The sequence below is a fragment of the Asterias amurensis genome, chromosome 2, assembly GCF_032118995.1.
Source record: "Asterias amurensis chromosome 2, ASM3211899v1".
Lineage (NCBI taxonomy): Eukaryota > Metazoa > Echinodermata > Asteroidea > Forcipulatida > Asteriidae > Asterias > Asterias amurensis.
Window position 1 is genome coordinate 25,257,261 of NC_092649.1, and position 26,169 is coordinate 25,283,429.

At 37.8% G+C, this 26,169-nt stretch overlaps 1 protein-coding gene, 1 long non-coding RNA gene and 1 other non-coding gene across 4 annotated transcripts in view; 2 read left to right on the forward strand and 1 right to left on the reverse strand.

Annotated features, from left to right (window-relative positions):
- Positions 1-19,219, forward strand: part of LOC139954375 (uncharacterized) — a 56,561-nt gene extending 37,342 nt beyond the window's left edge. The window contains exons 25-32 of one of the 2 annotated variants that reach the window (XM_071954137.1): positions 1,864-1,980; positions 3,573-3,686; positions 5,386-5,505; positions 6,414-6,524; positions 7,812-7,931; positions 8,689-8,805; positions 9,613-9,732; positions 15,345-19,219. In XM_071954137.1, coding sequence (XP_071810238.1) covers positions 1,864-1,980; positions 3,573-3,686; positions 5,386-5,505; positions 6,414-6,524; positions 7,812-7,931; positions 8,689-8,805; positions 9,613-9,732; positions 15,345-15,439 — 914 coding nt within the window. In that variant the 3' untranslated portion in view covers positions 15,440-19,219. The remainder of the gene's footprint in view (positions 1-1,863; positions 1,981-3,572; positions 3,687-5,385; positions 5,506-6,413; positions 6,525-7,811; positions 7,932-8,688; positions 8,806-9,612; positions 9,733-15,344) is intronic. The other variant, XM_071954138.1, reaches the window with a different exon arrangement.
- On the forward strand, positions 10,287-10,359 carry Trnan-guu (transfer RNA asparagine (anticodon GUU)). The gene has a single exon. It is a non-coding gene; the product is annotated as a tRNA-Asn (tRNA).
- LOC139954211 (uncharacterized) lies at positions 11,290-14,150 on the reverse strand. Its single transcript, XR_011788066.1, has 3 exons — positions 14,033-14,150; positions 13,189-13,274; positions 11,290-12,824 (listed from the first exon to the last, which is right to left on the reverse strand). It is a non-coding gene; the product is annotated as an uncharacterized lncRNA (long non-coding RNA).
- Positions 19,220-26,169: the final 6,950 nt, after the last annotated feature.

Sequence of the window (26,169 nt, forward strand, 5' to 3'; positions counted from 1 at the left end):
AAAAAATTGATGGAGGGAAGATTTATCTTTTGCACAAACTAATTGAACCAAAACATTCTATTTTCATTACTAACCCACTACAGTGTACACAGAAACATAACAAACTGTGATTCTCATTAACATTTTTATTAAGAATAATATCTATAATAGATAGACCGTAGCAAATATGACGTCACTAATCAAATGCCTGCCCCAGAACTTGTCATCTGTAAGCCTGTGTGTGCATGTGCCGTAGAAATCATACCTGGAATGCTGCATGCTTCATTGAGACTTACTAATGCCAATGGCGTCTTTACTTCAAGTGGTTCAGCTTTAGTTCTTGGAATTTCAAAACAAACTTAGATCAACAGTTGTTAACTTAATTACGAATGTGAATAAAGGATTGACGATCCAGGGCAAACACTTTATACATTGCTGAGTGCCATTGTTTCTTTAACTTTGAATTGCTATGAAGGTCATTGTGCAGGTGTGCGAAGTGGTTTTGTACAACGTGTGTGGTTTTTCCGCGCCGCTGTCGTCTAGCACACTTTCTTATATAACAATGCCAACATTAAGGTTTTAAAATGTATTCCTTGTTGTCCGACTTGGTTATGATTTATGATTAGACTATTGATGTTATCGATGGTTGTATCAAGTTGGTGCTGATATATGTGAGGGTCGTTTTCAGAGAGAATTGGTGTGCTAATTTTTTTGCTGCTCTGAAATTTAGTGAGTGATGTAGTTGGAATTGCGGTAAATAAAACAATGGTATTTGGGCGGGCCGATAAAATTGCCTCTTTAAATTTGAGTAGTTCGGAAAATAAACTGTCGGCTGTGTGCTGTGAGGGCTTTAACACTCTTTTTTCGTGCAGACTATCATAAACAAATGCTGTCAAGTCGTTAACTTCGGCGCCCAATCTTATTATACATGTAGTTTGATCAGCAGTATTGTAACTTTGGAGTTTACGTATGGCTGGACCGACAAGGTTATAAATGTTAGCACCGCGAATTTAAATTAAATCAACAGTAAATGCATAATCTGGTAACTTAGGGTACTTAATAAAATGTGCTCTAGAATCAGCCAAAAATAAACATCACCGATTATAAATGAGAAGTAATTCTTTCTAAGACTACAGTTAAATAAATTTAGTTGGAATGTCGAGATCACCAGTTATAGGGTATTTAATTACAATTATATACACTTACCCTATTTCTGAGTCCGGCCGGAATTAGGTCTCATTTGGCGGCACTGATCAGCTTTGACTTCATTCAAATATTTTAGAGCTCACAAATACAATTACTTAACTACTACATGTATTTATATTTAATCATTAAGAGATATTACTTTATATCCTAATGGTGTCCTCCAGCTGAAAGGTTGTAGGAGTAGTGTACTACCAATTCAGTTTCCAATCAGCCTTTGGACAACCATAATAAATGAACCTTAATAAATACTGCGACTATAAGTTAGAGAGATACAACCTGTCTGTACCAAAAGCTGGAGAAGAGTGAGAGTGACCTATTGTCTCCCTTTGCTTTTATATGGCTATGTACACTAAGGAAAAGGATTAGGGCCTGCTCAATAGGCAAACACAAAAGAACTTACAATGGGCCTTTATACTACACTGGGGGTTTTGGAGTTCATTGTTCACCATTTACAGCTGACATTCCCAGATGGTCATATACAATAGGGGAATGGTAAAAGTCCCTGAGTGCAAGCACTAAAAGCTAACACATGCTTGGCAGCTGTTAATGGAATTCACTACAATATATTCCTTTAGACTGTGCATAGGCCCTGCCCTACAAGATGGCCACTTTCATAGCAACAAAGGGGGTTTTCAGATTGGTCTATTAATGTTTTGTTCTTGCTTTGTCTTCCTTTAGCTCTAGTGTGCAATCCAAACCCTTGCATGAATCAAGGAGTTTGTAACGCTGCTCCTGATGCTGTGTCCTTTGACTGCCAGTGTCTACAAGGTTACTCTGGGGACTTGTGTGAATTAGGTTGGTATTCAAGACGGTTACCTCCACAACGCTCCTTAGTAGATGGTTTGGTTTTTATATATATCACCACTTATATCACCACTCCTATTGGTTCATAGCCACCAATTGTTTCTGAAATAGAAACTTTGATTGGCTATAATTTTCCTGCTTCTGTCTGGATCCTTTCCCTTAAAGTCACCTGGAAAAAGAAAAAAAAATTCTTCAAACACTAGAGCATTTGTTTCTGAAATATAAAATAATTTGTTGAGTAATTGTTTTTAACGATTTATGTGTAAAAAAAAAAAAAAAAAAAAAAGTTGTGTGGGGGGTGACTCCATCTACCCCTTTTGTGACGTCAATCGAGGCAGACTTTGCCTCCATCGAACATACGTACGTGCAAGTACATTCAAAGGTAGTGAGTTGGTACGTTTCGAAAAGTTTTTTTCTTGCATTTATCCGGCAATGTCGACCAGGTGTATTGCTGCTGGATGCAGCAAAACAACTAAAGATGGGGTCAGTTTGCAAAGTGGTCCGGTCCGATGTCTTTGAGCCGTCGTGCTTGGAGGCGTAATGCAATTAAAATAAGGTATTGTTTCAACTTCGATGGCATGTTCTTAGCTTGTGCCAAGTGCCACTATTTTGTGTTGGCACTGCATGCAATTCATCGTGCCTCGATTGACGTCACGAACAGCGCCCTCTGAGGTCATTTTTTTTCTTCAAATTTGTAAATACCATGGAAACTACTTTTTTTAAACCTTAGTTAATTGTTAATTCATATTCCACTCATTTTAATCCCTTTCCCCTCTCTTTTTCTAGAAACGGATATGTAATTGCTTGTTCTTGTTTATGCCTCTGAAGAAGGTCCGGTTTAGATCGAAAGCTAAGGCCATCTACCCTACATATTGTATATATGTATTTGTTTGTATGAGATACCACATAACAACACGAGGCCAGACTGCCACTTCAAAGTGAGACCTTCTCTTAACTGCGTTCACGCACCCGACTTTTCAAATTTGGATTTAAAGTTCATACTTCATAAAAAAATAAAAAATAAATACGCATTAAGTTTGGCTTCGCGCGCGCAAACGAACGCGTCAACTTGTGTTCATACATTGATTTTCCTCGTCCGTCCAAATCTTTATCGCAAATTTTCCCAACTTCCTTCCGTGAAATCACTCCTTTTTACTTCTACATGTAGGTATTCTTTCAAGCTTGTGTTACACAGATTTGGAAAAAGAAGCACATTTTTTATCTTTTTGTACCGGTTCTTGCCATTATTCACTGAAATTGCGTCCAAACATCCGACAAAATGTTAAAATATTTCAATTCCTCCGACTACGCATTCGATTAGTGTGTACGTCCTAATTTTCATTTTGAAAAATTCATACGCATTTGCCCAAAACGATTATTCATTGCGCTTCCTTTTACGTACCGTGGACTTTAAAAAACGAGTCCGCGCGCTGCGTACGCAGTGAAAAAGCAGCGAGTATGAACCGGACTAAAAACATTGAAAATGTTAAATTGTTAAAAAGTGACCCTAATCAAAACCCTCAACTATGCAGCTAAAACACGTTATTTCACATAACTTAAGTTTTGTATTATCACATTCACAGTTCATCCTTGTACTAACAACCCGTGTCAGAATGGTGGTGTTTGCGTACCGGGAGATCTTAACAGTTTCTCTTGTACCTGCCCGGGTGGATTCCATGGAGTTTTATGTGACATGGGTAAGTTACTTGTATCTATGTGCTGTTTTTTATATTGTCATTTAAAGGATTCGGGTACTTTTTCAAAATGTCCACAGATTTACATTAAACTTACAGTGTATGAAGATAATGATAGTGGGAAGCTTCCCTTCAAATAATACTAACTAAGGTGTAGTTTTTGAGAAATGAGTAAAACAAGTCACCAAATATTTTTGGTCTCGTGAGACTAAAATGATTGTAGCATTCAGAATCCCCTTAACCAGTTATGATATTATACCAAAACCATAGCATAACTGGTTAATACGTTTTTACATGCTAAAACTGAGATGAAAATTATTACTTTTACTCATTTCTCAAAAACTACAGCACCTCAGTAAGTAAAATTTCAAGGGAAGCTTTCTACTATCATAATCTTTAAACTGTAAGTTTAATGTAAATCTGTGGACATTGTGAAAAACATTGTTATGAAAAAGTACATATACCCTTTTAAAGCCAATCTACACTTTCGGTAAACAGTATTGTCAAGTCCCACACTTAGTGTATCACAACTAATATATAAAATAACAAACCTGTGAAAATTTAGGTTCAATCGGTCATCGGAGTCGGGAGAAAATAACGGGTAAACCAATTATTTGTCATGACATGTGTTTAAAATAAATCCGCAATTCTAACGAGAATTTAAATCGTTTTAATGTTTTCTCAAAAAGTAAAGCATTTCATGGAACAATATTTCAAGAGAAGTCTTTCACCATTACCTTCTGTAAACCCTGTAAATTATTTGTAAATCTGTGATTTTTTTTTTTTCTGTATCGAACACGTATAATGGCTTTAAGGATTATTACAGAATTGATTTTGCTACCAAAGAAGTTGCTGGTAGTGTAAGCACTTTATGTAATCCACCATATATATAAACTGACAAACCTGTAGAAGATTGAGATGGTTCGGCCATTTGGGTCACAAGATAATTGTGAAGAACCGGATTACCAATTTTGCATTGCATCAATGCCAAAACACAAATGAATAAAACGCTCACTGAACGATAAACTCCAAATGTGATATTTCAAGGGATTTTTCAGACAGAAATATTTCAAGGGATTTTTCAACCATCATCATCATTAGACCGTGTAAGTGTTATGTAAATCTGTGATCTACGCTTTTTTTTTATTTCTTACCAATTCTGTAACGTTGCTTTAGCTTTTGAAAAAGACCGCCAACTCTCCCTGAGAAAGTTCCTTGTAAATACACTCATATCTCCATGGTCTGAAGGACAAATTTGAAAATCTAACTGGTTACGCAAATTGTTTTCTCTATTATGATGACTGTAATTCTAACTACGTGTATCTCCCTGATTGTTGTACAAAATCTCCCTGATTGCAAGATGCAAATGTTGGCAGTAGCCCAGTATTAGCTCTGTGAGGTATAGACGATGTGACCGCTGACGTCACTTGAAAACCATATGATGATTCCTGCGCATACCGCCGGGCAAAACCTTAGTGGTTTGGCAGCCAGCTAGAAAGTGTATGCAATCTCACCATGACTATGTATCTTTTTGCCCGGCGAAACATGACGTATACAGTTTTTTTTCAACAGAGGGTGGCTTAAATGTAAACATAGGTCACATCGTCTATTGGAAGTTCACAAACTAGTTACTGAATTAAATGATGTTATAGGAGAACTATAGAATGTTATTGAACCAATTGATTGAATTGACATTTTACAGTTGATCCATGTATTCCTAACAACCCGTGTATGAACGGCGGGCAGTGTTCCCTTGCTGCCAACGGCGTGAGTCCACAATGTCTTTGTATTAATGGATACCAGGGCTTACGGTGTGAAATAGGTAAGAAGCTAAATACTTTTCTTTTTGATAAGTCGTCACCTGTGACCAATATCCAAACAACTGCTTCGGCCAAGAAGAAAAAAATGCTTAATAAGTTTTGGCTTAGCTAAGATGAGCAGGATACCGGCTTGAAGTTGGTACAGGGCCAATTACATAGAGTTTTACATCTGTAAACTGAACATTGCTTAATAACAATTTGCTGCTAAGCAACAATGAGCAGGCTACTTGTCACAGATGGTACATGTTCTTTATAGTTTACCTCGACTTCGTCGAGGTGTAGTTATCAAGAACCAGGCCTCGTTTGGATTAAACCACTAGTTGAAAACCTCTTCACCACACATTGATTCCCTTAGTATAGTTTACTTGTGAGTAAAGCATTCATTTCTTACTAATGGCGCCCTGGAAAGAAGCCATATTTTGACAAAGGGAATCCTTTTTCAAAATAGTTTATACCGGTACAAGCAACAACTGCATTGCTTCTCACCAAGTTTGTTTTACAAATTTACAAATTTTACAAATCTATGACCCTACACGTTTAGGAATCACTCTTAAAAATGAATGGCAATAACAACCTTTGGTGAGAAGCCTACAGCAGCATTTGATAGTATAGAGCATTTTGAGAAACATTTCACTTCAAAGTTATGTGGTTGGGTAAAAAGATCACAGTTTTAATGCCTAAAATTGTTATTCTGAGACGCATTACTCCTGATTATTTGGCGGTACCTCAAAAAATGCGACCACCTTTGTGAACTGAAATTTTCAGATGTAAGTTACTGTTTATTGTGTGCATCTACTTTTTTGTTGGATTAAAACCAATTGCACGATTTCAAAACAAAAATGTGTACTTTTACTTAAATAAGCAGTTGAGTTTGCTAATGATTCACTCTTGTTGTGTATTTGTTATTCAGATCCTTGCTCCAGTTCATCATGTGAGAATGGTGGTATGTGCTTCTCTAATCAGGATGGTTCATATTATTGCCAGTGCAGTTCTGGATTCACCGGAGTCTATTGTGAAACAGGTGGGTTCAGCTTATTGTTATTATTAGTAATTTATTTCTCTCATCAAGTTCAATACAAATACACACAAGGGAGGTATAACAAATAGATATGGAGAAGGCGAGACTAAGGACGAGAATATAAATTTTCCTATAACGTAAAGGTTCACTCTGCGGGTAGAAATATTTCTCATAGCTTGTTATGAACTCATGTCTAGTTTAATAGTTTTCAAATCTGACGATGGGATCTATGATAAGATCCATGACTGGTGACTGACGGGTATCAATTACAACCTGCCATAGTAGGAAATCAAACAAGGAAATCCTCCGCAACCTCATTTCTTCACCCCGCAACAAAGAAAGACTTTTATAAATTCTCATTCTTACCAAGAACCATGGCCGAATGGAACCTTCTCCCAATAAACGTTCGCCAATTCCCTACTTTAGACACATTCAAGAGTAGATTAAATGACGTGATATGTCTACCTTTATTCGGGGGGCCCACTACTAATCCACTGCTAGCCACCATGCGCCTGCACCATTGATATCCTGATAGTGGAGTTTGTGTGCGGTACCGAACAGATACAGATACAGATTGTGTTCGTGTCAGCTTGTTATCCATCATCAATATTGGAGTAGTGTATTTTTTGAACGATGTTCCAGCATCAAACAGAGCCTCAAGCCAAAGCCCTAGCCAAGGTTTGGAAAAAGCCCAAGATCTCACACATGCACTCTTGCCCTGAGCTACGCAAAACAATATAGAAATTTACCTTATTCTTATTCTTATTCTTTATTTGGCCATTAAACAATTACAAATACAAGCACTAAGCAGACAGTATGTCAAATAGATAATGTAAGTACATGTACAAAAGTAAATACAAAGCAAGAAAAACAGTAAGGGCACAGGAAATTGTAAAACAACCCTAATGTGATGGCCATGATCAACAAAAGTATAATTAAACACTGTAGCTCGAAAGCCAGTTAATCCAGTCACATAGGGAAGCAAACACACTATATAAAATACTCTCTTTGGAAAATAATAATTTGAAATAAATATCAATATAAATAATCTGTATACACAAAGCACAGTTTAAAATAACAAAACCAAAACCAGAAATTAGACAAGCAAATAGCAAATAAATAAATGAACAAATAAAAAGTTAATTAAAACAAATAAACAAAAAGTATTAACAAATGAATGAATAAATAATTAGAAAAGTACATGGAAAGTCTGCTGCCACCTTGTGTTCTGAAGTCACCCATTTGGAATTGACCTGTACCCTTTCTTACTATCTTTTCTTTGCCATACAGTGGTAAGGTCATTATGCAACAGCAGTCCATGTCAGAACAATGGATTGTGTTATGAAGACGATACATTGGGGTACGTCTGTACGTGTAAGGACGGATACACCGGTGTGGATTGTGAAGTCGGTAAGGAGTTTTTTTTTCATTGTTCTTGACTAGGAATATTTTAGTTACTTCATGCATTATTAAAAATCCTTTATCCTGCCACTATATGCACGGTATTGTTAAATAGAAACTTCTGAAGTTTTTCCTTTTTTACATATGTAGAACTAGAGAGGGAGAACACAAAACATAGGGCAAGATAGTTTAGTCAGTAGAGGTTTAATCCGAAGGTCGTGTTGGTTCATACCCCGCTCTAGTCAATTTTTTTTTTTTTTCCAATCCCAAATCATTTCAAATTTACCCAGTCAGTTCCCCTTGTGGTTTATTATTAGATATCTGAAATAAAAGGTTGCATTCCCTAAAGGTTATCTCCTGGCTGCCGCTTCCCAGGTTGTATCGTAAACTTGAGTTTGATCCCTGGCTACATGGCAGTTAACGATTTTATGGCCACTGACATCGCTCCACTAAACATGAATATTGAGGAGACTGCCAACTTAGGGCTAAATAGCTCAGATGTTGGAGCACCGACACCTAAATCTGGCGATCTTTGGTTCAAATCCCGCTCTAAAAAAATGGTCTTTGTTCTTCCATTGAGCTGTGTACAAATCATGCCTGCAGGAAGGCCAAGCTCTTTTGTGAAGATGTGATGTCACAGATCACATGGTCTATAGACCACTTCATCCTCATGCAGCTTATTTGGATCATTTAGGTTGAAGAATGAACTTCAAGTTAGGCTTCATAGTCCGACTCTTCTTGTGACGTTTTTGTTTGTTTGTTGCAGGCGAGTTTAGCTGTGAATCCAATCCGTGTAAGAATAATGGTGTGTGTAGTGTGGGGGCCGACACCATATACACATGTAACTGTGTAGGAGATTTCACCGGCAGAAACTGCGATGTCCGTAAGTATAATAGGAATAATATCAAAGTCTTATATAGCACACGTATCTACCAACAAGGTACTTAAGGCGCTTAGTATGTAACAGAAATAGAGGTTAATGAAAGTTATGAATTCTGAGACCTAACTTTGTAGCACCTTAAAAGGGTTTACAAGTTACTACGGCGCGTTTTAGCAGCCACAGCCAGGAACACCGGGGCCAACCCCCTGCTCTTTTCGATAAGTGCACTGGTTCTTTTACATGCAGAACACAATGTAACACAACACAATGTCCACAGATTTAAAATAAACTCACTCAGTTTGAAGATAATGATAGTGGCGGTAGTTTTTGAGAAAAATAATTCCATCTCAGTGAGACGAAAATTATTTCAGCATTTACCAGTAATGGTATTTAAATATCAATACCAGTAATCTGTTGTACATACTAAAATAATGTTCGTCACAATAATGTTCGTTTTTGTAAACATGGGACATTGCGTTTTGTGTCCTACGAAGAATACCCAAACCCTTTTAATCTTCAAGAAGACTTGAATTGTCAATCTCAATGGTAAATCAATTTTAACAAGAGTGCGATCTTGACGAACAACACACTTTTCTAACTCCCTGTATTGCGCCATTTTAACCTGAGCGTCAAATTTACTTGAAGATAATTTCATTATCAAACACGTTCTCATGAAAAATGCAGAGATATCCCCTCTGCATCTTATACCCAACACGGCCAAAGGTCAGATTGGACATGGGGACGCAAAACTTTTAAGACTTATTTCTGGCACCATTTGATGTAAAATTTTGCTTTCTTTTGCCTGAGCAGCCATGGAGAGCGCTACATGCTCTACAAATACGTGTTCAAACGGTGGCACATGTCGTGTTGTAGGATCTGAACTTGAATGTATTTGCCCGGCTGGTTATACTGGATCAACTTGCAGAACAAGTAAGTACCGCTTCATGAAAAAAATTACACAGATGAATTATATCTACCCACCAATACAACCCCAGAATTATTTGGTGGACTCTTTCTTTAAAGGGAAGGTACACGTTTGGTAATTACTCAAAACAAATATTAACTTAAAAACTGACTTCGTAACTAGCATTGGAGAGCTGTTGATAGTATAAAACATTGTGGGAACCGACTCCCTCTGAAGTAATGTAGTTTGAAATAGAGGTAATTTTCCCCGAAAATATTAAAATACTTCTAGCTAGAAGTCTTTTATTCCTATCTGAAAGCACACAAATTCGTCCAACAAGGGTGTTTTTTCTTTCATCATTTTCTCCCAACTCCAATGACCAATTGAGCTCAAATTTTCAAAGGTTTGTTATTTTATGCATACGTTGAGATACACCAAGTGAGAACACTGGTCTTTGATGATTACCAATAGTGTACCTTCCCTTTAACCCTTTAGATGCCATTCATTTCTGTATAATCATCACAATATTGTAAATTTATTTGATCAAATTTTGTCAGTAAAATGTCTACAGATATAATGTGGCTAGATAGCTCAGTTGGTAGAGCGCCGGACTGTTAATCCAGGGGTCGTTGGTTCGAATCCCACTCTAGTCAATTCTTTGTTCAACCCCAAAAATCATTTAAAATTTACCCAGTCAGTTTCCCTTGTGGTTTATGTTGATATCTGAAATAAAAAATCGCATCCCCTTAAGGTGATCCCCTGGCTGCCGCTTCCCAGGTTGTATCATAATTTGGGTGTGATCCCTGGCTACACGGTAGTTTAAGATTGTATGGCTTCTGACATGGCACCCCCGAACAAAGATATTGACAAAATAGGGACACCGCCAATATAGGGCTACATAGCTTAGTTGGTAGAGCGCCGGCACGTTAATCCCCAAAGTAATAACGCCCACATAATGACATACCTCACCCACTGCCCCCTTGCATTGGCTGCCATCACATCACAAGTCAATTATAATGGAAACGTGCATGCTCTTACACGCTGTGCAGGACTCTCACCCAATGACAGGTTTTCATTGACCTCGGTGAACGGGACTGTTTAAGGATTGTGATGTCACATGCAAGGGGGTCTATTAGGAGTGCTGTATTTAGTTGACATACCAAATGATTGATAATATGCAACCCCCTGAATACCTTAAAGCAACTTGTCGTTAGCTGGTATAAAAAGTCTGTCCTGGGCCAATATGGCTCACCAGGCTGGTGTTACCCAGCAAACATAATAACGTGCCCTGAACGTCGCTACGACGTTATTTGAATGTTTTGAGAACGTTTTTATTTAACGTTGTACGGACGGATAAGTGTGGAGTTTTGTCAACGTCTAGATAACGTCGCGTCATGACGTGATATAATAACGTTGTGAAAACGTTAAAACTTCACGTTTTGATAAAGTTATTTCTGAACGTGATTGTGACGTATTTATATAACGTCTTCAACAGGAAAAACCCAACGTTATAAAAACGTTATTAAATGCTTTAAATAAATGTAAATTTATCACAAAAAATCAAGACACATGCATACCAAAAGTGCTTTTGGCTCTCTTAACATTTTTAATTGAATGCAAATCATTTCATAGAAAAGACAGCAAAACTTTAAAGCATGGTTATATATAACTCAAAATGCGTGGTATAATAAAAATGGAAAAGTTGGAGATTTACAGTTAAATGGTCTGTACACGTTTGGCAATGACTCTACAAATTCAAGGCAATAAAAAACAACTGTAGTGTCAGAAGTTCAGCAGCTTTAGGTAGTGTAATGTATTTTGAGAAACGTTTAACTTTGAAGTTCTCCGGTTATAGAAAAAATAGCTCACTTTTTATTCCCCAAAATTTAGATCTAAGAAATATTCTTCCTGTGTGGAAATAATCGTCCCGTTTTTTTTTCCCGGTGAAATCTCAAAAACACAAACATCTTTTGAAGTGAAATATTCACAGAGGGTTAGTTTTATTGTATTTATCTACATGTATATATTATATTATATACACATACAGTAGGTTCCATACCATTGTTACTGAAACTCACTGCTTGTTCAAATCTAGTTGTAGATACATCGTACCATAAAAATAACCTGTGAAATTTCATGTGGGAAGAATTTATAGTTTGCAATTTGAATACCAAATCTGAGAAACGTTTCTGGCAGAAACACTCATCAGCTTCAAAATGTTTTTCCAAAACCACATTACTTCAAAGTGAACTGTTTCTCAAAATGTTTCTTACCAGGTAATTTTATTGCCAAATGTATACCAACCCTTTGAAAACAAACGTTTTTAAAGTTCACTTTAAATAAAGTTCCAATTGTCTTTAGATTTCAAAAGTAAAAATACAGTGCAATTTTAATGAATATCCACACAAAATGTTTTTTTTTTTTTCTTTTTACATTCCCATAGGGACTATCTAGTGAAAAATGCGTGGATCACAAACTGAATTTGCCATCAGAGCCCCTCTATAACATATAACTATCTCGCAAGCTAGCCTCGAAATTGCGTGTTTTTTCTTTAACTTTGCGAACTAACATGGTCAGCCATTTATGGGAGTCACATTTAACTCCCATAAATGGCCGACCGTGTTGGTCGACGAGGTAAATGGAAAACCGTGCAATTTCGAGGCTAACTTGTGTCGATCATTGTATTCTACTTTTAAAACATCTTTCCAGCCATATGCATTTTATATAAAAACGGTTACAAATGCTTTTTATAGACCAACTCGTCCGATCCAAGGCAACGTGTTCATTTAAGCACATAACTGTTGGCCTTGGTGGGATTGGGATGGAGCAAAATCCAGTGTGAATGGCAAAGTTGTTGAGGAGGAATGTTGAATTTAGAACTTTTTTGAACCTATTGAATAATGTTAAATACTGTTCTTGTTTAAATTTCTTCATTTAGTGCATCTACGTTTTTAAATCAGTAACAAAAGTTCAGCTTTGAGATAAAATGTTAAAAAGGGTTTGGGGAAAAAAGGATAGCAGGCAGCAAGTGGTAGACGGCAAAATTGTCGATGGATTAGTCAGAATCACCAAGGGTCATCACCACATCCGAAAAGGTAGGTATTCCTCGACAAGGTTCCTAAATGTAAAAGAAAATGTGAAACAAAGAGAAAGTTGAGTAATTTTGAACTATCCAACAAAATGTGTACATTTATTTCCTTTATCAATGTATATCTGTTCATTCATGCCGGGTCAACAAGAACAAGTTTGACATTGTTATTTTCTAATGTATACATCGTGAAACATAACTGTCCATACGTACCTCCACCTTATCAAAATGTCTATGGACTGAAAACATGTTCCATAAATCTTTGTATAGGATAGTGAACACCTTTTGTCTTCAAGCTATCTAGTTTTTTTTTACAATATAATAGACGTTGCCAACATTTCCATTGAGAGTATTTCACATACCAAGCTACATCATGCACATGTAATTCACTCACCTGTACTTAGGTCCAACTTTTGTTGTTGGGACAATTTTAGGTGTCAAAGAGATGAGATGGCCTCCTCTTACTTTTTCTGCAAGCTCCTAAAAGTAAAATAAAAACATTTTTAAGAAAAACATAAAGTAATTGGGGTGGTCATTCGAAATGGTAAAACTAAGCATTTCCATTCCTTCTACCCACATATTGTTTGTCTCAGCTAACAAAATTAACTAATTGATCAACAAACCTTTTTTTTAAATGCGTCCGTTTCACTAAAAAAAGGTAAATCCATCAACATTAAAAAAGCATCAATCATGCTTCACTATTCCGTATATGCTTTCTGAAAAAAAAATACAAATGTTGGTTCCTTTCAGTTACCCCTTAATTACTCCTTCAACAATATTAATTATATATATAAATTGATGAAATACCTTTCCTTTTACCGTAGCTGATTTGTGGAAAGCACAACAGTAACACACACAAATTAGTGCCCTCAGCAAGCAAGCTCAGACATAAGTAAGCATCATAATATATTAAATTAAACACCATGGCGTCGAAAAGCAGTCAGTTTCCTCAAAAATCTGTGGTTCACAATTATTCTACTCTGGGACAAAGGATACACAGTAAACAGGTGTCAAAGAGCACGGAGGAAGACTAAACACGAAGATTGGTTGGCCGTATTCTAGCTACCTCGGCCATTGTATGTGTAAAATCTATGTCTCATTGTATTGTTGTCTGGAGATGTACACACGACGTACATGAATGATGACATATAGACCATCGTGAACAGCCACAGAAAATACTTGTTTTTGTACGGAAAACACAACAAGATAAAGTGAGTTTTTGTATGTAGAATACTTACCATTGTCGAGAAGATGACAACTTAACAACCGATGTAAATTTGGTCGGCGTAACAGCTAGGAGAGAAGAATACGACGGTTGAACGGCGGACGTGTAGTATAACATTTGAACAATCCCCCACAATCCTCCGCGCGGATTGTAGCCTCGTACTTTATATGAGAATTTACTTTTTTAATAATTGCATAAAGTTTTTTATTATTAATTTTTTTGTTCTTTACTAACACTTATATTAGTGTTTTAATTTTTTTTATTTATAAAATATTACCATAAAATAATATTATAATAAAAAAACATTATTTCTGATTGAAAACGTTTTGTAGAGGATTTCTGCACGACCGCGGTCATCTGCCTCGTGGTACAACGTTGATACAACGTTATCTGTACGTTGCCCACGTGCCCCGAGGATACACGTCGTGCGACACATGCCAGTAACCTGTCAAAACACTGTTCGGTAACTTTGTTGAAACAAGTTTCCACAACGTCCCATTATCAGACGATGAAAACTACGTCGTTGCAAAGTTAGTCATACGTTACCAAATAACCTGACGGAGGTACAACATTCAAGCAACGTTGCCAAACAAAGCTAAAGTGACTTTATTAAGACGTTGTGAAAAAACAAAGCCACAACTCTCAGATAACGTTTTGCACAGAACATTCACATAACGTTTGTATATGACGTTTAAAAAAACGTTAGACAAAAGTTGTATCTAAGTTATGGAGTAACGTGACTAAACCAAAACCTTCTGACAACGTTGCATAACAATATTCACAGGACGTTTTTATAAGATGTTAAAACATAACGTTTTTATAACGTTGTATTTATGTCATTGTGTAACGAGACCAAACTGCAACCTTTTGGCAACGTTGTAGGTTAGTTGTGTTTTAGTTGGGAAGGAACATTACCAAAATACAACTTCACAGTAACGTTACGATGACGTTACGTGTTTGCTGGGTAATGCTCTGGTAACGTTTCCTTGGCATTAAACGACTGAGAATAAGTGTATTCCCCCCCGGATAGGATGCAGTTTACTCCCCAGCTCTCGTCCGGTATCCATTCACACTCCTGGGTGGAGAGAAGCAATTTTGACAATGTGCCTTGCTCAAGGACATAAGTGTCGCAACTGACCAGTACAGGACTCAAACACCCACATGTAATTTGGATCAATCATACTAGATGGCTATGCCACAACATCCCTCGTTCTGGTATACACAGTCCTTCCAAAATCAACCCCTTCCCTCCCCACCCAGTTTAACATCACTTTTTTACTTCACTCCTAATCTTTTTCTCTCTCTTGATTGTTATCCTTTTGTAGTACACATATCACCACCCACGGCAGGCTCTGCAACGGCGATGGCTTCTTGGCTTGTTCTGCTTTTGGCTGCCTTCCTCAGAAGACTACTCCAGTAAAACAAGGTGACATCATGATCAAGCACATACTGACCCCTCATACGCACGTCACACACTACCGCACTCGGAAGTTAAAAATAACCCTTCTCATGAAATATGACAATTACATATACACACCTTTTCCCAAATACTGGGGCGCGCGCGTAAAGCTTGGAATTAGGTGCATTGTGGTCTAGCTGGTGATCAAATTTGATCCATATCTATCCCACAATGCACCTCATTCAACAGTCTGCGCTTGCGCAATGGTGTTTGCGAAAAGGTCTATGTGTACAGACCTTAGCTGGCAAACACCATCGAAACATGCACTAAACAGACGCACAATTGCGTCTGCCTCACACAGCCATTTGCCATACTAAACAGAATAATGTTCTCTCATTTTGCGAGTGAGTGCACACGCGCTATGAGCAATGTACATATTTCATGGGAAGGGTCTATTGCTGCATTGCCATAAATTTGCACTGTACAACACATAGGGACACTGACCTTCACAATGGCACAGCTGAAGATGATTATGATGAGGTGAATAGATGGATTGTACTTGAAGTTATTGGCCACCATCGTTGATAAATCGTGTCGCATGAAAGGCTATCATTGGCTTAGAGTTGTGTGCAGCGGATACTGTCATACACTTTTCCATTGTTTATCATCAAATATGGTGGTCGATGATGCTTTGTGCGGTCAATCTATTCCGTCACTATGTATGATGGTTTGCATAGGGAGTTCATGTACAGATTACCAAACAGTCGTAGTTTAACTTTTAACAAGTTTTTTGGGGGGATATTGAGATTCTTAAATGTGTTAAGATTTACCTGTGAATAAAAGCAAGGAGGGGATGTAAAAATAACTTGTGATATAGCTCAAATTCAAGCTCTGGTGTTTCTGTTCAGCAGAGTGTGGGTTCGAACCCCAGTTGTGACACTTGTGTTCTTGAGCAAGACACTTCACCATAAGCTTCTCTCCACCCTGGGGTAAATGGGTACCTGTGAGGGCAGAGATGGTTTTTGTGATTGATTAGCTTAGTGCGCTACATATTTGGCAGCACATGTTGTACACTCCCTAGGGAGCTGAGATGGTTTAGAAAATACTTTTAAAAGGACTGTATACTTTTGGTAATTTAGAACCCACTGTTTGTTTTAATCACTTTGGTTGTAGATCACAACTAACCCATGAAAATTTCATTTCGAAAGGTTGTACATTTTTTTTATAGATATTGCCGAAAATCTGTAGCAGTTATGTCCACTAAGGAAGAATTGGAATACACAATTTGAGAAGCGTTACTGTCAGTGACGCTTCTCAGATTCAAATTTGGGGTTAAAAAGTGATATCTTTTCCATAACCGCAGTACTACTTTAAAGTGAATAGTTATTCTCAAAAGGCTTTATACTCAAAGCTGCTGTCCTTCTTACCAAGTAAGTTGTTATTGCCATTAATTTTCAGAGACATTACCAAATGTATACAGACCCTTTAAAGGCAGTGGACACTATTGGTAATTGTCAAAGACTAGCTTTCACAGTTGGTGTATCTCAATATATTAATAAAATATCAAACCTTTGAAAATTTGAGCTCAATCGGTCATCAAACTTACAAGATAATAATGAAAGAAAAATACCTTTGGACACGAACTTGTGTGCATTTAGATGGTTGATTTCGAGACCTTAAGTTCTAAATCTGAGGTCTCGAAATCAAAATCGTGGAAAATTACTTCTTTCTCAAAAACTATGGCACTTCAGAGGGAGTCGTTTCTCACAATGGTTTTTACCAACCACCTCTCCCCGTTACTCGTCACCAAGAAAGGTTTTATGCTAATAATTATTTTGAGTAATTACCAATCCACTGCCTTTAACTTCATCCTTTTTGACCATAGTAACCTAGAAGTCAAATGCATTTTCCAATGCTTCCCATATTAACATACTAATTCTGATACAATTGTTATGTTCTGATACAATCTGGGAAATATGTAAATTGTAATTTTTGTTGTGAATACATGTATCAACATTATTTCTTAGACATTTTACACAAAATTTAGAGTTGTGGTGAAATTAACCTTTATTGTGTCCTATACTTACTCAAAATAACCCATGTCACTCACTCACTCACTCAGCAGACCCAAACAGTGCTGGACCCAAAATGCCCTGTTGCCGCATGTTTGAGTCGGGCTCGATGTCTGTTAGGCCACACAAACTATCAACATCTAACCTACTTTAAGCCCCTCATTTATTTCCAGTATGTTGTCCAGCAGTATGAGCCAGTTAGAAACCCTTAGACATACCTGAAAATTAAAGGCACTGGACATCTTCAGTAATTGTCAAAGACCAGTCTTATCACATTTTCAATATAAAATACTGGTTGTTTAAGTGTAGTTTTCATTGACTGTTCCCTTTAATCTAACAGGGACCTGTCGGTTATTTATGTGCTTTATAAAAACGCTCTTCATCAAACTTCAAACTTATCAAAGTATCCTACTTTTTATTGTATGTTTGTATTGATAAACTGTATATAATAATTTTAAAATTATAATTAGTTGGGTAGATGGCCTTAGCTTTCGATCCAAACCAGACCTTCTTCAATATAATCCTTTGTTTGATATTTTCATCTAAAAGTGAATTGTTGGGCGTGCATTGAACACACATGGTTTTGGGAGTATATGGTTAGCGTGTTTAAAGCGTTGTATCACCTAAAATGCACCCTGCACTATATAACACACAGTGACATTGATTTCCAAAAAGACACTTACAAGATTATGTGATGATGGCATTAAGTGAATTGGGGCAATGGTTACTAGTCACAATGATGAGCTATATTTTGATCTTAACAATATTTTGTTGATAGTTAGCCCTAAAGGGACACGTTGCCTTGGATCGGGCAAGTTGGTCCAAGAAATGCATTTGAAACTGTTTGTTTTAAATGCATGGTTAGAGAAATGTTTGAAAGGAAAATATAATGATGCACACAAATATGCCTTGAAATTGCAGGGTTTTCCTTATAATGTCGTGAACTATCTTAGGAGTTTGAAATTTTTGACTCTACAAAATGGCCGACTGTGTCGCATATGTGTGTGGATCATTATGTTGTATTCTTAAAACATCTTTCTAACCAAATGAATTTTTATAACAAACAGTTTCCAACGCTTTTCTCGGACCAACTCGCCCAATCCAAGGCAACGTGTCCCTTTAATCTAAAATACTTGCCTTGATAATAGATTGGTCTGGTAACCAAGCCTACTGTCATGCTGTATGTCGGAGTCTTCATCTAGACCCAATTTCATGGCTCTGCTTACTGTCGAATTCTAAACTTGCGATCATCAGTCTCCGCTTACTGGGCAAGTGCCAAATCTGCGCTAGCGTATTAAGCAAAGAATGCCTATAAGTTATATGGAGAACACACATGTACAAGCAAAACTTCCCTGCTACCCTGTGAAATACACTTGGTGTAAGAACAGCATTCCCTGCTTCCAATAGTAAAGATTTGTTGCTTACGGTAAGCAGAGCCATGAGATTGGGCCCTTATTAACTGGCAAAAGATGTAGAAAAAATACTTATAAATGTTAAAACGCGGTTCTGGACACAACAACCAACCAATCAAGAAACATTATCTTAGGTTAGTATAATTATTATATGATATGCCTTTTTTATCAATATGGTAATTGAAATGTTTAATCAAAATTGTACTTAAAGATATTTTTAACTAAATAAACGATATTGGAAACACAGTGTTTTGTTTCTGTTTGTTTTCCCTGCTGAGCTTCTTGGTAAACTTGACCATGGATTGTGAACTTGAAAACCAAACATTTATTAAAGAGCTCTATTTATTTGTGACTGGTTTTCCTGAATACATTTCAATTCCTTTAGGAGTATGGAGCACCAACAACAAAGAAAAACTAATGTAGGTTCTTTCACAGTACATGAGTATTCACAACGTATGATAGAGCGGTCTATTCAAAATACACTGCTGTTCCCGGGAATACTAACAACTACAAAAAAAGTAAGTATTTAGGTGCGAGCAAAAATAACAAGGGGTAAGCCTTGCTGGTCATTCCTTTTGATGTTTCATGTCCTTTCAGCCAAAACTCCGAGCAGTAAGCCTTACTGCGCTCATTCCTGTTGATGCTTATTGTCATTTCGAAACTACAAGGGGTAAGCATTGCTGCTCATTCCTTTTTAAGTTTTCATGTCGTTTTAGAAACCTAGCTACAAGGGGTTAGCCTTGCTGCTCATTCCTTTTGATGCTTAATGTCATTTCAGCCAAACATTTGATGTTTCATCTCTATCCAGCACAAACTACAAGTGGTAAGCCTAGCTGCTCATCTTTTGATGTTTCATGTCATTTGAGCCAACATATAAGGGGTAAGCCTCGCTGCTCATTCTTTTTGAAGTTTCAGGCCATTTTAGAAATACTACTTCAATGGGTAAGCCTTGCTGCTCATTGATTTTGAAGTTTCATGCCATTTCAGCACAAACTACAAGGCCGATAATCCCTGCTGCCCATTCATTTTGCTGTTTCCTGTCATTTCACCCAGGGGTATAAATGGGTACCTGCGAGGGTAGAGGTTGATATAGGGAATTAAAAAGCCTTCGGAGTGCTATGGCAGCTCGGGCTGTATACTCCCAGGGAGCTGTGAAAGATTAAAGGGATGTTTTGGCCCTATGACCAGGGCACTAATGTAAAGCGTATTGATACGATTATTGTGGAATGCGCTGTAACCAATTTTTGGTATCATTTGAGCACAAACTACCTTTTGACGTTTCATGTCAATTGAGCCATAATTGTATCTCTCTTTATATGTTTGCCTTTTTGTAATAACCTTATATTGCCAAAAACCTATGACCCTAATTTCACAAGCCTCGTTTTTTTTAATATACACAAGACTTGCACAGTTGTCTTGTGTTTAAGCATTACATAAACTGAACCTTGAAATCTTGATCATGGAAACTAATGTCTGTTTTACAATCAGGTCAAACATGGAACCATAGACTCCACCATAGGTACCTTCAGATACTCTGCTTTTCCCTGGATAATCATCATAGTATCTGTCATCTGTGCTGCTGTGATATAACTGCAGTGATTTTGGCTGCCTTGTTATACATGAAGTCTGACAGTGCCTCAAAGGAGATGGATAAGTGTCTGGGTGATATTGACAGGGTTCAGTGAGAGCTGGGAGAGGATATGAGGAGAGGTGAGTTAGGTTCGGTTAGGGGACTAGGCTGGGGATCATCTCAGGGCCCAATTTCATTTGTGTGTGTTTTGATGATGGTTTGTTCACGTCTCTTTGTAAATTTTAATATAGCCTCCAATGGCGATATATTTTTTATATAAACTTGCTGTATATTTTTATATGTAACTATTTTTTTAATGTATTGTAATTGTTTGGCCGTTGGCAATGCGTGTAAAAATAAACAAACTATCTATCATAACGCATGTAAAAACTTGCTTAGCACAGAAAACTGTTGGTTAACAGAAACTGGTTATCAGCCAAAATTCCATAAAGTATGCATTGTTACTGGTGCCCCCTAAATTTTTGCTTAGCACAGAAAATTTTGCTGCTTAACAGCTCTATGAAATTGACCCCTGGCTGTTAGTTAGGTTAGAGGTCAGGCTGGAAGTTAAGCTGTGTTCATCTAGGAATCAGACATTGGAGAAGAATGGGAAGCAAGACAGGCATTGAGTCATGCTGGTGATCAAGAAAGATTGTGTTTGGGCTTCTAATAAGGTTTGGGATCAGACTGTAGATCAAGTAGGGGGTTAATGTAGGAATCAGGCAAGGTACCAGGATAGAAAGCAAGCTGGAAAACAGGTGCGACACTCATAAATAAAGGTCAATACGCTAATTCCAGGTGCGACAATCGTATAAGGGTCAATCTGCTTTTCTGAGGAAACCGTTGTATCCTACTTTAATATATGCATCCTCTGTATCGGTAAAATATGGAGACAGAGATGAAGCTTGTTAGAGCTGTCTTCATTTAATGGAATTTTCCTCAGCGCTTTACATAAATCACTGTATGTATGAATATAAACACTTTGTCAAGTTTTCTCAAGTGGCACCCCTCATAATCAAAGTAACCTCATGGTATGCCTTTTTGTATTTGTTAATCTCTGATGTGTGTCTACTCACTACACGCCAAGTTTGCCAATGGACCCTTCTCATGAAATATGCTAACTACATTTACGCATGCGCACAGACCCTGTTAGTGGACAAATTCCATATTGTTGTGCACTTAAGCAGATGCACAATTGCCATGGGCGTCAATCAGGGGGTGGGGACCCCCCCCCACCCCATCTGTGGAGAGTGAGGAACACAATATCAAAAGTTCCCCCAACCTTTTCGACTACCATTATCATGATGCTCCATCATTGACAGTTTTATGCACCTCCCCCTTGAAAAAGTGGAAGGGACGTGTTCCCCACCCCACCCCATTTTCGAAGGGTGGGGGGGGGGGGGGGACATAATATCAAATGTTCCCGTGTCTTTTGACCACCTTTTTCATAAACTCATGTTTTGCACTGTGTAAGACCAAACCCAGTGTCCCACTATGGGCATAATAACCTGGGGGCAGCAGAGGGTGGGGGACACTATATTAAATGCCCCCCCCCCCCCCCCTCAAAATTGACCCTAGATTACAACCCAGAGCATCTAAAATGCACCAGAGATCATCTACGCCATCATTATTATGTCCCCCCCCCCCCCCATCTTTCAAGATGGATTGACGCCCTTGACAATTGCGTCGTGTCCTGCAGCCATTAGCTGTGTACAAAACAGCGCGATGTTCCCTCATTTTTACCAACCAACATATTTCATGAAAAGGGTCCATTTTACATTATTATGATGAGTAAAGACTAGCAAAAATTACTCTATAGTATGCCACCTTGAAATCTTTTTACTCTTTGAACATAGGAGTAAAGGTTGTTAATTGGCAGCCCTCATAACCAAAGTAACTTTATGGTATGCTTTTTTTGTCTTAATTTGTTTCTCTGTACATGTTGTAGTATAGACTCTTCTTGAAGGTTTTTTAATGCCAGTTTGCACCCCATACAACCAAAGTTTGTTTGTTTGTTTTATTTCCATTTTTGTACAACAACAAAATTAAAGCCAGTGGACACTATTGGTAATTGTCAAAGACTAGCCTTCACAGTTGGTGTGCCTCAACATATGCATAAAATAACAAACCTGTGAAAATTTCAGCTCAATCGGTCATCGAAGTTGCGAGATAATAATGAAAGAAAAAAACACCCTTGTCACACGAAGTTGTGTGCGTTAAGATGGTTGATTTCGAGACCTCAAGTTCTAAACTTGAGGTCTCGAAATCAAATTTGTGGAAAATTACTTCTTTCTCGAAAACTACGTCACCTCAGAGGGAGCTGTTTCTCACAATGTTTTATACTATCAACCTCTCCCCATTACTCTTTACCAAAAAAGGTTTTATGCTATAAATTATTTTGAGTAATTACCAATAGTGTCCACTGCCTTCAAAGGAATATTGATTACAAGTAAACAGATTAAATAAAGTAAGTACAAATGGAAGTTGCAACCAGAGGAGGTATACCTTCCTGTATTGGAGCACCCAAACTGCTGTAAAATGCCGCACTGGATCAACAAATGACAAAGAAAGTAAAAGTATCGATCCCTTAAACACACATTTTTAGAGAGAGATAAAAACGCATTATAACAAATAAGTGACTTTATGTAACGCATTTTTGTATTTATTTTATCCTCTGTACAAATGAGTATAGATACTCTGTCAAGTTTTCCAATCGGCACCTCTCAAAGCCAAAGTGAATTTATGGCAAGTATGCCTTTTTTATTCATTTCACTCTCTATATAAGAGTATAGACTCTTCAAGAAGGTTGCCAGTTGGCACCCCTCATAATCAAAGTGAACTTTATGAAATGCCTTTTAGTATTCTTTTAACTCTGCGTACCTGGGAGCAAGAAAGCACTACTTATTATTTAGTCAACCTGTTTTACTTCTGGCTTTAGGTCTGTTAACAGTCTAAAACTTTAGCACAGTGGTACCAGTTTGGTTTTCATTTCTGGTCGAGCTTTAAAGTCGACGTTAAAAATGACCCCCATTCAAACTGTGTATATGCGCAAAAACTAGCACAAGTATTTCCCTCAAGGGTAGTGCACACAATTGATTATAGACTCTTAAGGAAGGTCGCCAATTGGCACCCCCCCCCCCCCTCATAGCCAAAGTGATTGGTATGCCTTTTAGTGTTCATCTTAGTCCAGTGGCCATTTGAGTAAAATATGTAACCGAGTTGGAAGGCTACTTTACAGGCAGTGACAACAAGATTGATTTTGAAGTTATAGTTACCTTATTGGGTGCTTATATATTTACAGTTGAAAGTTATGTTCACCACGTACAACTATAAAAAAAGCGACAGTCAGAACGGTTCTCTGAAAATTAAAAGAAAGAACCAAAATTAAGTAAATTTAATTTACACAACTTTGTACATTATTATCTTCCCAGAAATCAAAATAATAATTTAAAGACAGTTAAGTTATGCAACTTGTAAATATCTGCCGAAAATTCACTAAGACAAATCTCCGTTTCAATCAGCAGGTTCACGTTTTAACAATAAAGCCTTAGTTTAAAAATCATCAAAAATCAACGAATAAATCTTATGCCAAGTTATATATCACTTTAAGACTTCCCAAGGTCTTAGGTAGACCCAAAGAACAAATCTGGAACCAATATGTCCTGTAATAAACCAATTTGGACTCTTGCCAACGCAATGGGAGGTCCAAAGATCAAATTCCGTCATAATATTATTAATATGGGAGGGTGCAAGTAAAACCTAGAGTAGGCCCTACATGTTATTAAATAAATTTAAGCTAAAAGTACTTACGGGGATCTTGTTTCATCTCACTCCTTGCCTCCGAAGTTGGGGTTATCTACCCACGGAAGCGCGGCTGAATGGATGTATAATACTTTGCAGCCCGGCGACAAATTCATAAGGTGTGGCACCAATCGTACCAAATGTGAGAGTGTGGTTCTGCTACCACTTGCTTTTCCCGGGTACTATTTTGGTATTCATGGTGTATTGTCCTATGAATACACAAACTGAATAAATTAGGCAAATTACTTACAAGCGCAAAGCAAACTACAGAAGCTTGAAATTTATGCAAATTGAGTACACGCGTAAACAATTTAAAGAGGGCGCTCGCCTAATGCGAAAGTGTGGGTTGCGTTCGTTTAGCTTCCCTGGGTCTACCCCGGTGTATGGCGGTTTTTTTCCCCAGGACAAACGTGGGTAACTATCTGCACACGTTCGTCATGGAAAAAGAAAACGCCACACACCGGGGTCGACCCGGGGAACGCACCCTACGTTTACAAGTGCCTGGCAGCGAATATTAACAAGTCTGGCTGGTCACTATAGACTCTACATGCCTGTTGCCAATTGGCACCCCTCATATTACCCAAAGTTAATTTGTTTTACTCCCTGTACACATTTATTTGATTAAATTTTGTCAAGTTTTCAAATTGTCACTCTACATGCTCAAGTGGCCTGTGGTGTGGCTCTTAGTATTCATTTTAGGGCAAAGTTTGATGCTTTTTAGGGCAAAACTGCTTTAAAAAAAAATCAGGAACAAATTTAACTACACTAGGCATGGCCATTGTTGATTTTTGGGGGAAAATTTGAATTTGTTTTTCGAGTGAACATTATTTTAGAAATGCTTGAGCAGATCGTATGTTGAATGAAAATTTCGAAATATCAGACGGTGTGTAGGCCTACCGCCTGCACGGACTAAGCATGGTGGGTCACCCATGGTCGTCACCACACGGCAACATGCCCACAGTGCAGTCCTCTTGACACACAGGAATCAGTCAGGAATACATGTACGCATGCTGCATGCTACCGTGGAGCAAGGGCTATAGGATGCATGCTGCATGCTACCGTAGACTCTACGGTAGCATGTAGAGCAAGGCCTCTATGATGCTACATGATGGCCATTCGACCAGCACCACAGCCCTTTCTCTATGCGTAGAGCATGGGCTTGCTCTATGACCATTCGACCGGCACCTATATCAGTCATTTTTTCTACCGGCTGTACACTTCCACCGTGATGTGTGTCAGCACGGCGTGTATGCTAGCGTGTATTCTATGTATACCGATGGCGCTTCCTCGAAGTCTGCCCAGCGGTATGGGTCTATCGGATTATGTTATAATAATTTGTTCATCTTTATATGCAACATAAAGGCTACATTTATCATGATTTAATTGGGGATGAGTGCAAATTTAATAGCAGATTTGTTTTTATAGTCTGGATGATGAGCTATTTAACTATGCCCGCTAATTACTGGTTAATTATTCAATGAATTGATACAGTTATTGTTCCACTGATATGTTTCTTAAGAATTGTGAAAAAAATACTCGAAGTTACAATGAAAACAAATCGTTAAAATTAGAAAGGATGGGAGGCCAAAATTCCACGCCTTTAAATGCATGGGTTCTATTTTCCATTGTGTCCGGAATACGCGGCCAGCTGGCGCGGTAGAAAATCTGGCCAGAAAATCGGCTAGCTTCAGCTCGGTGAGGGGAGCGAGCGAGGGATCGCGATAGTTGAGAGTGAGTTTGAATAACCCCGTCCTGCGCTGAGAATACATTTTTTTGCACGTGTTGAGAACGAGTTCGATATGGTTGGTGGTTTCACGTATTTCTTTGTCATAGCCCCAAGGAGTGCAGCTTTTAGTTGTCCTGCAAAAAGCGAAGTGTACTTTGCATCAAAAAGAT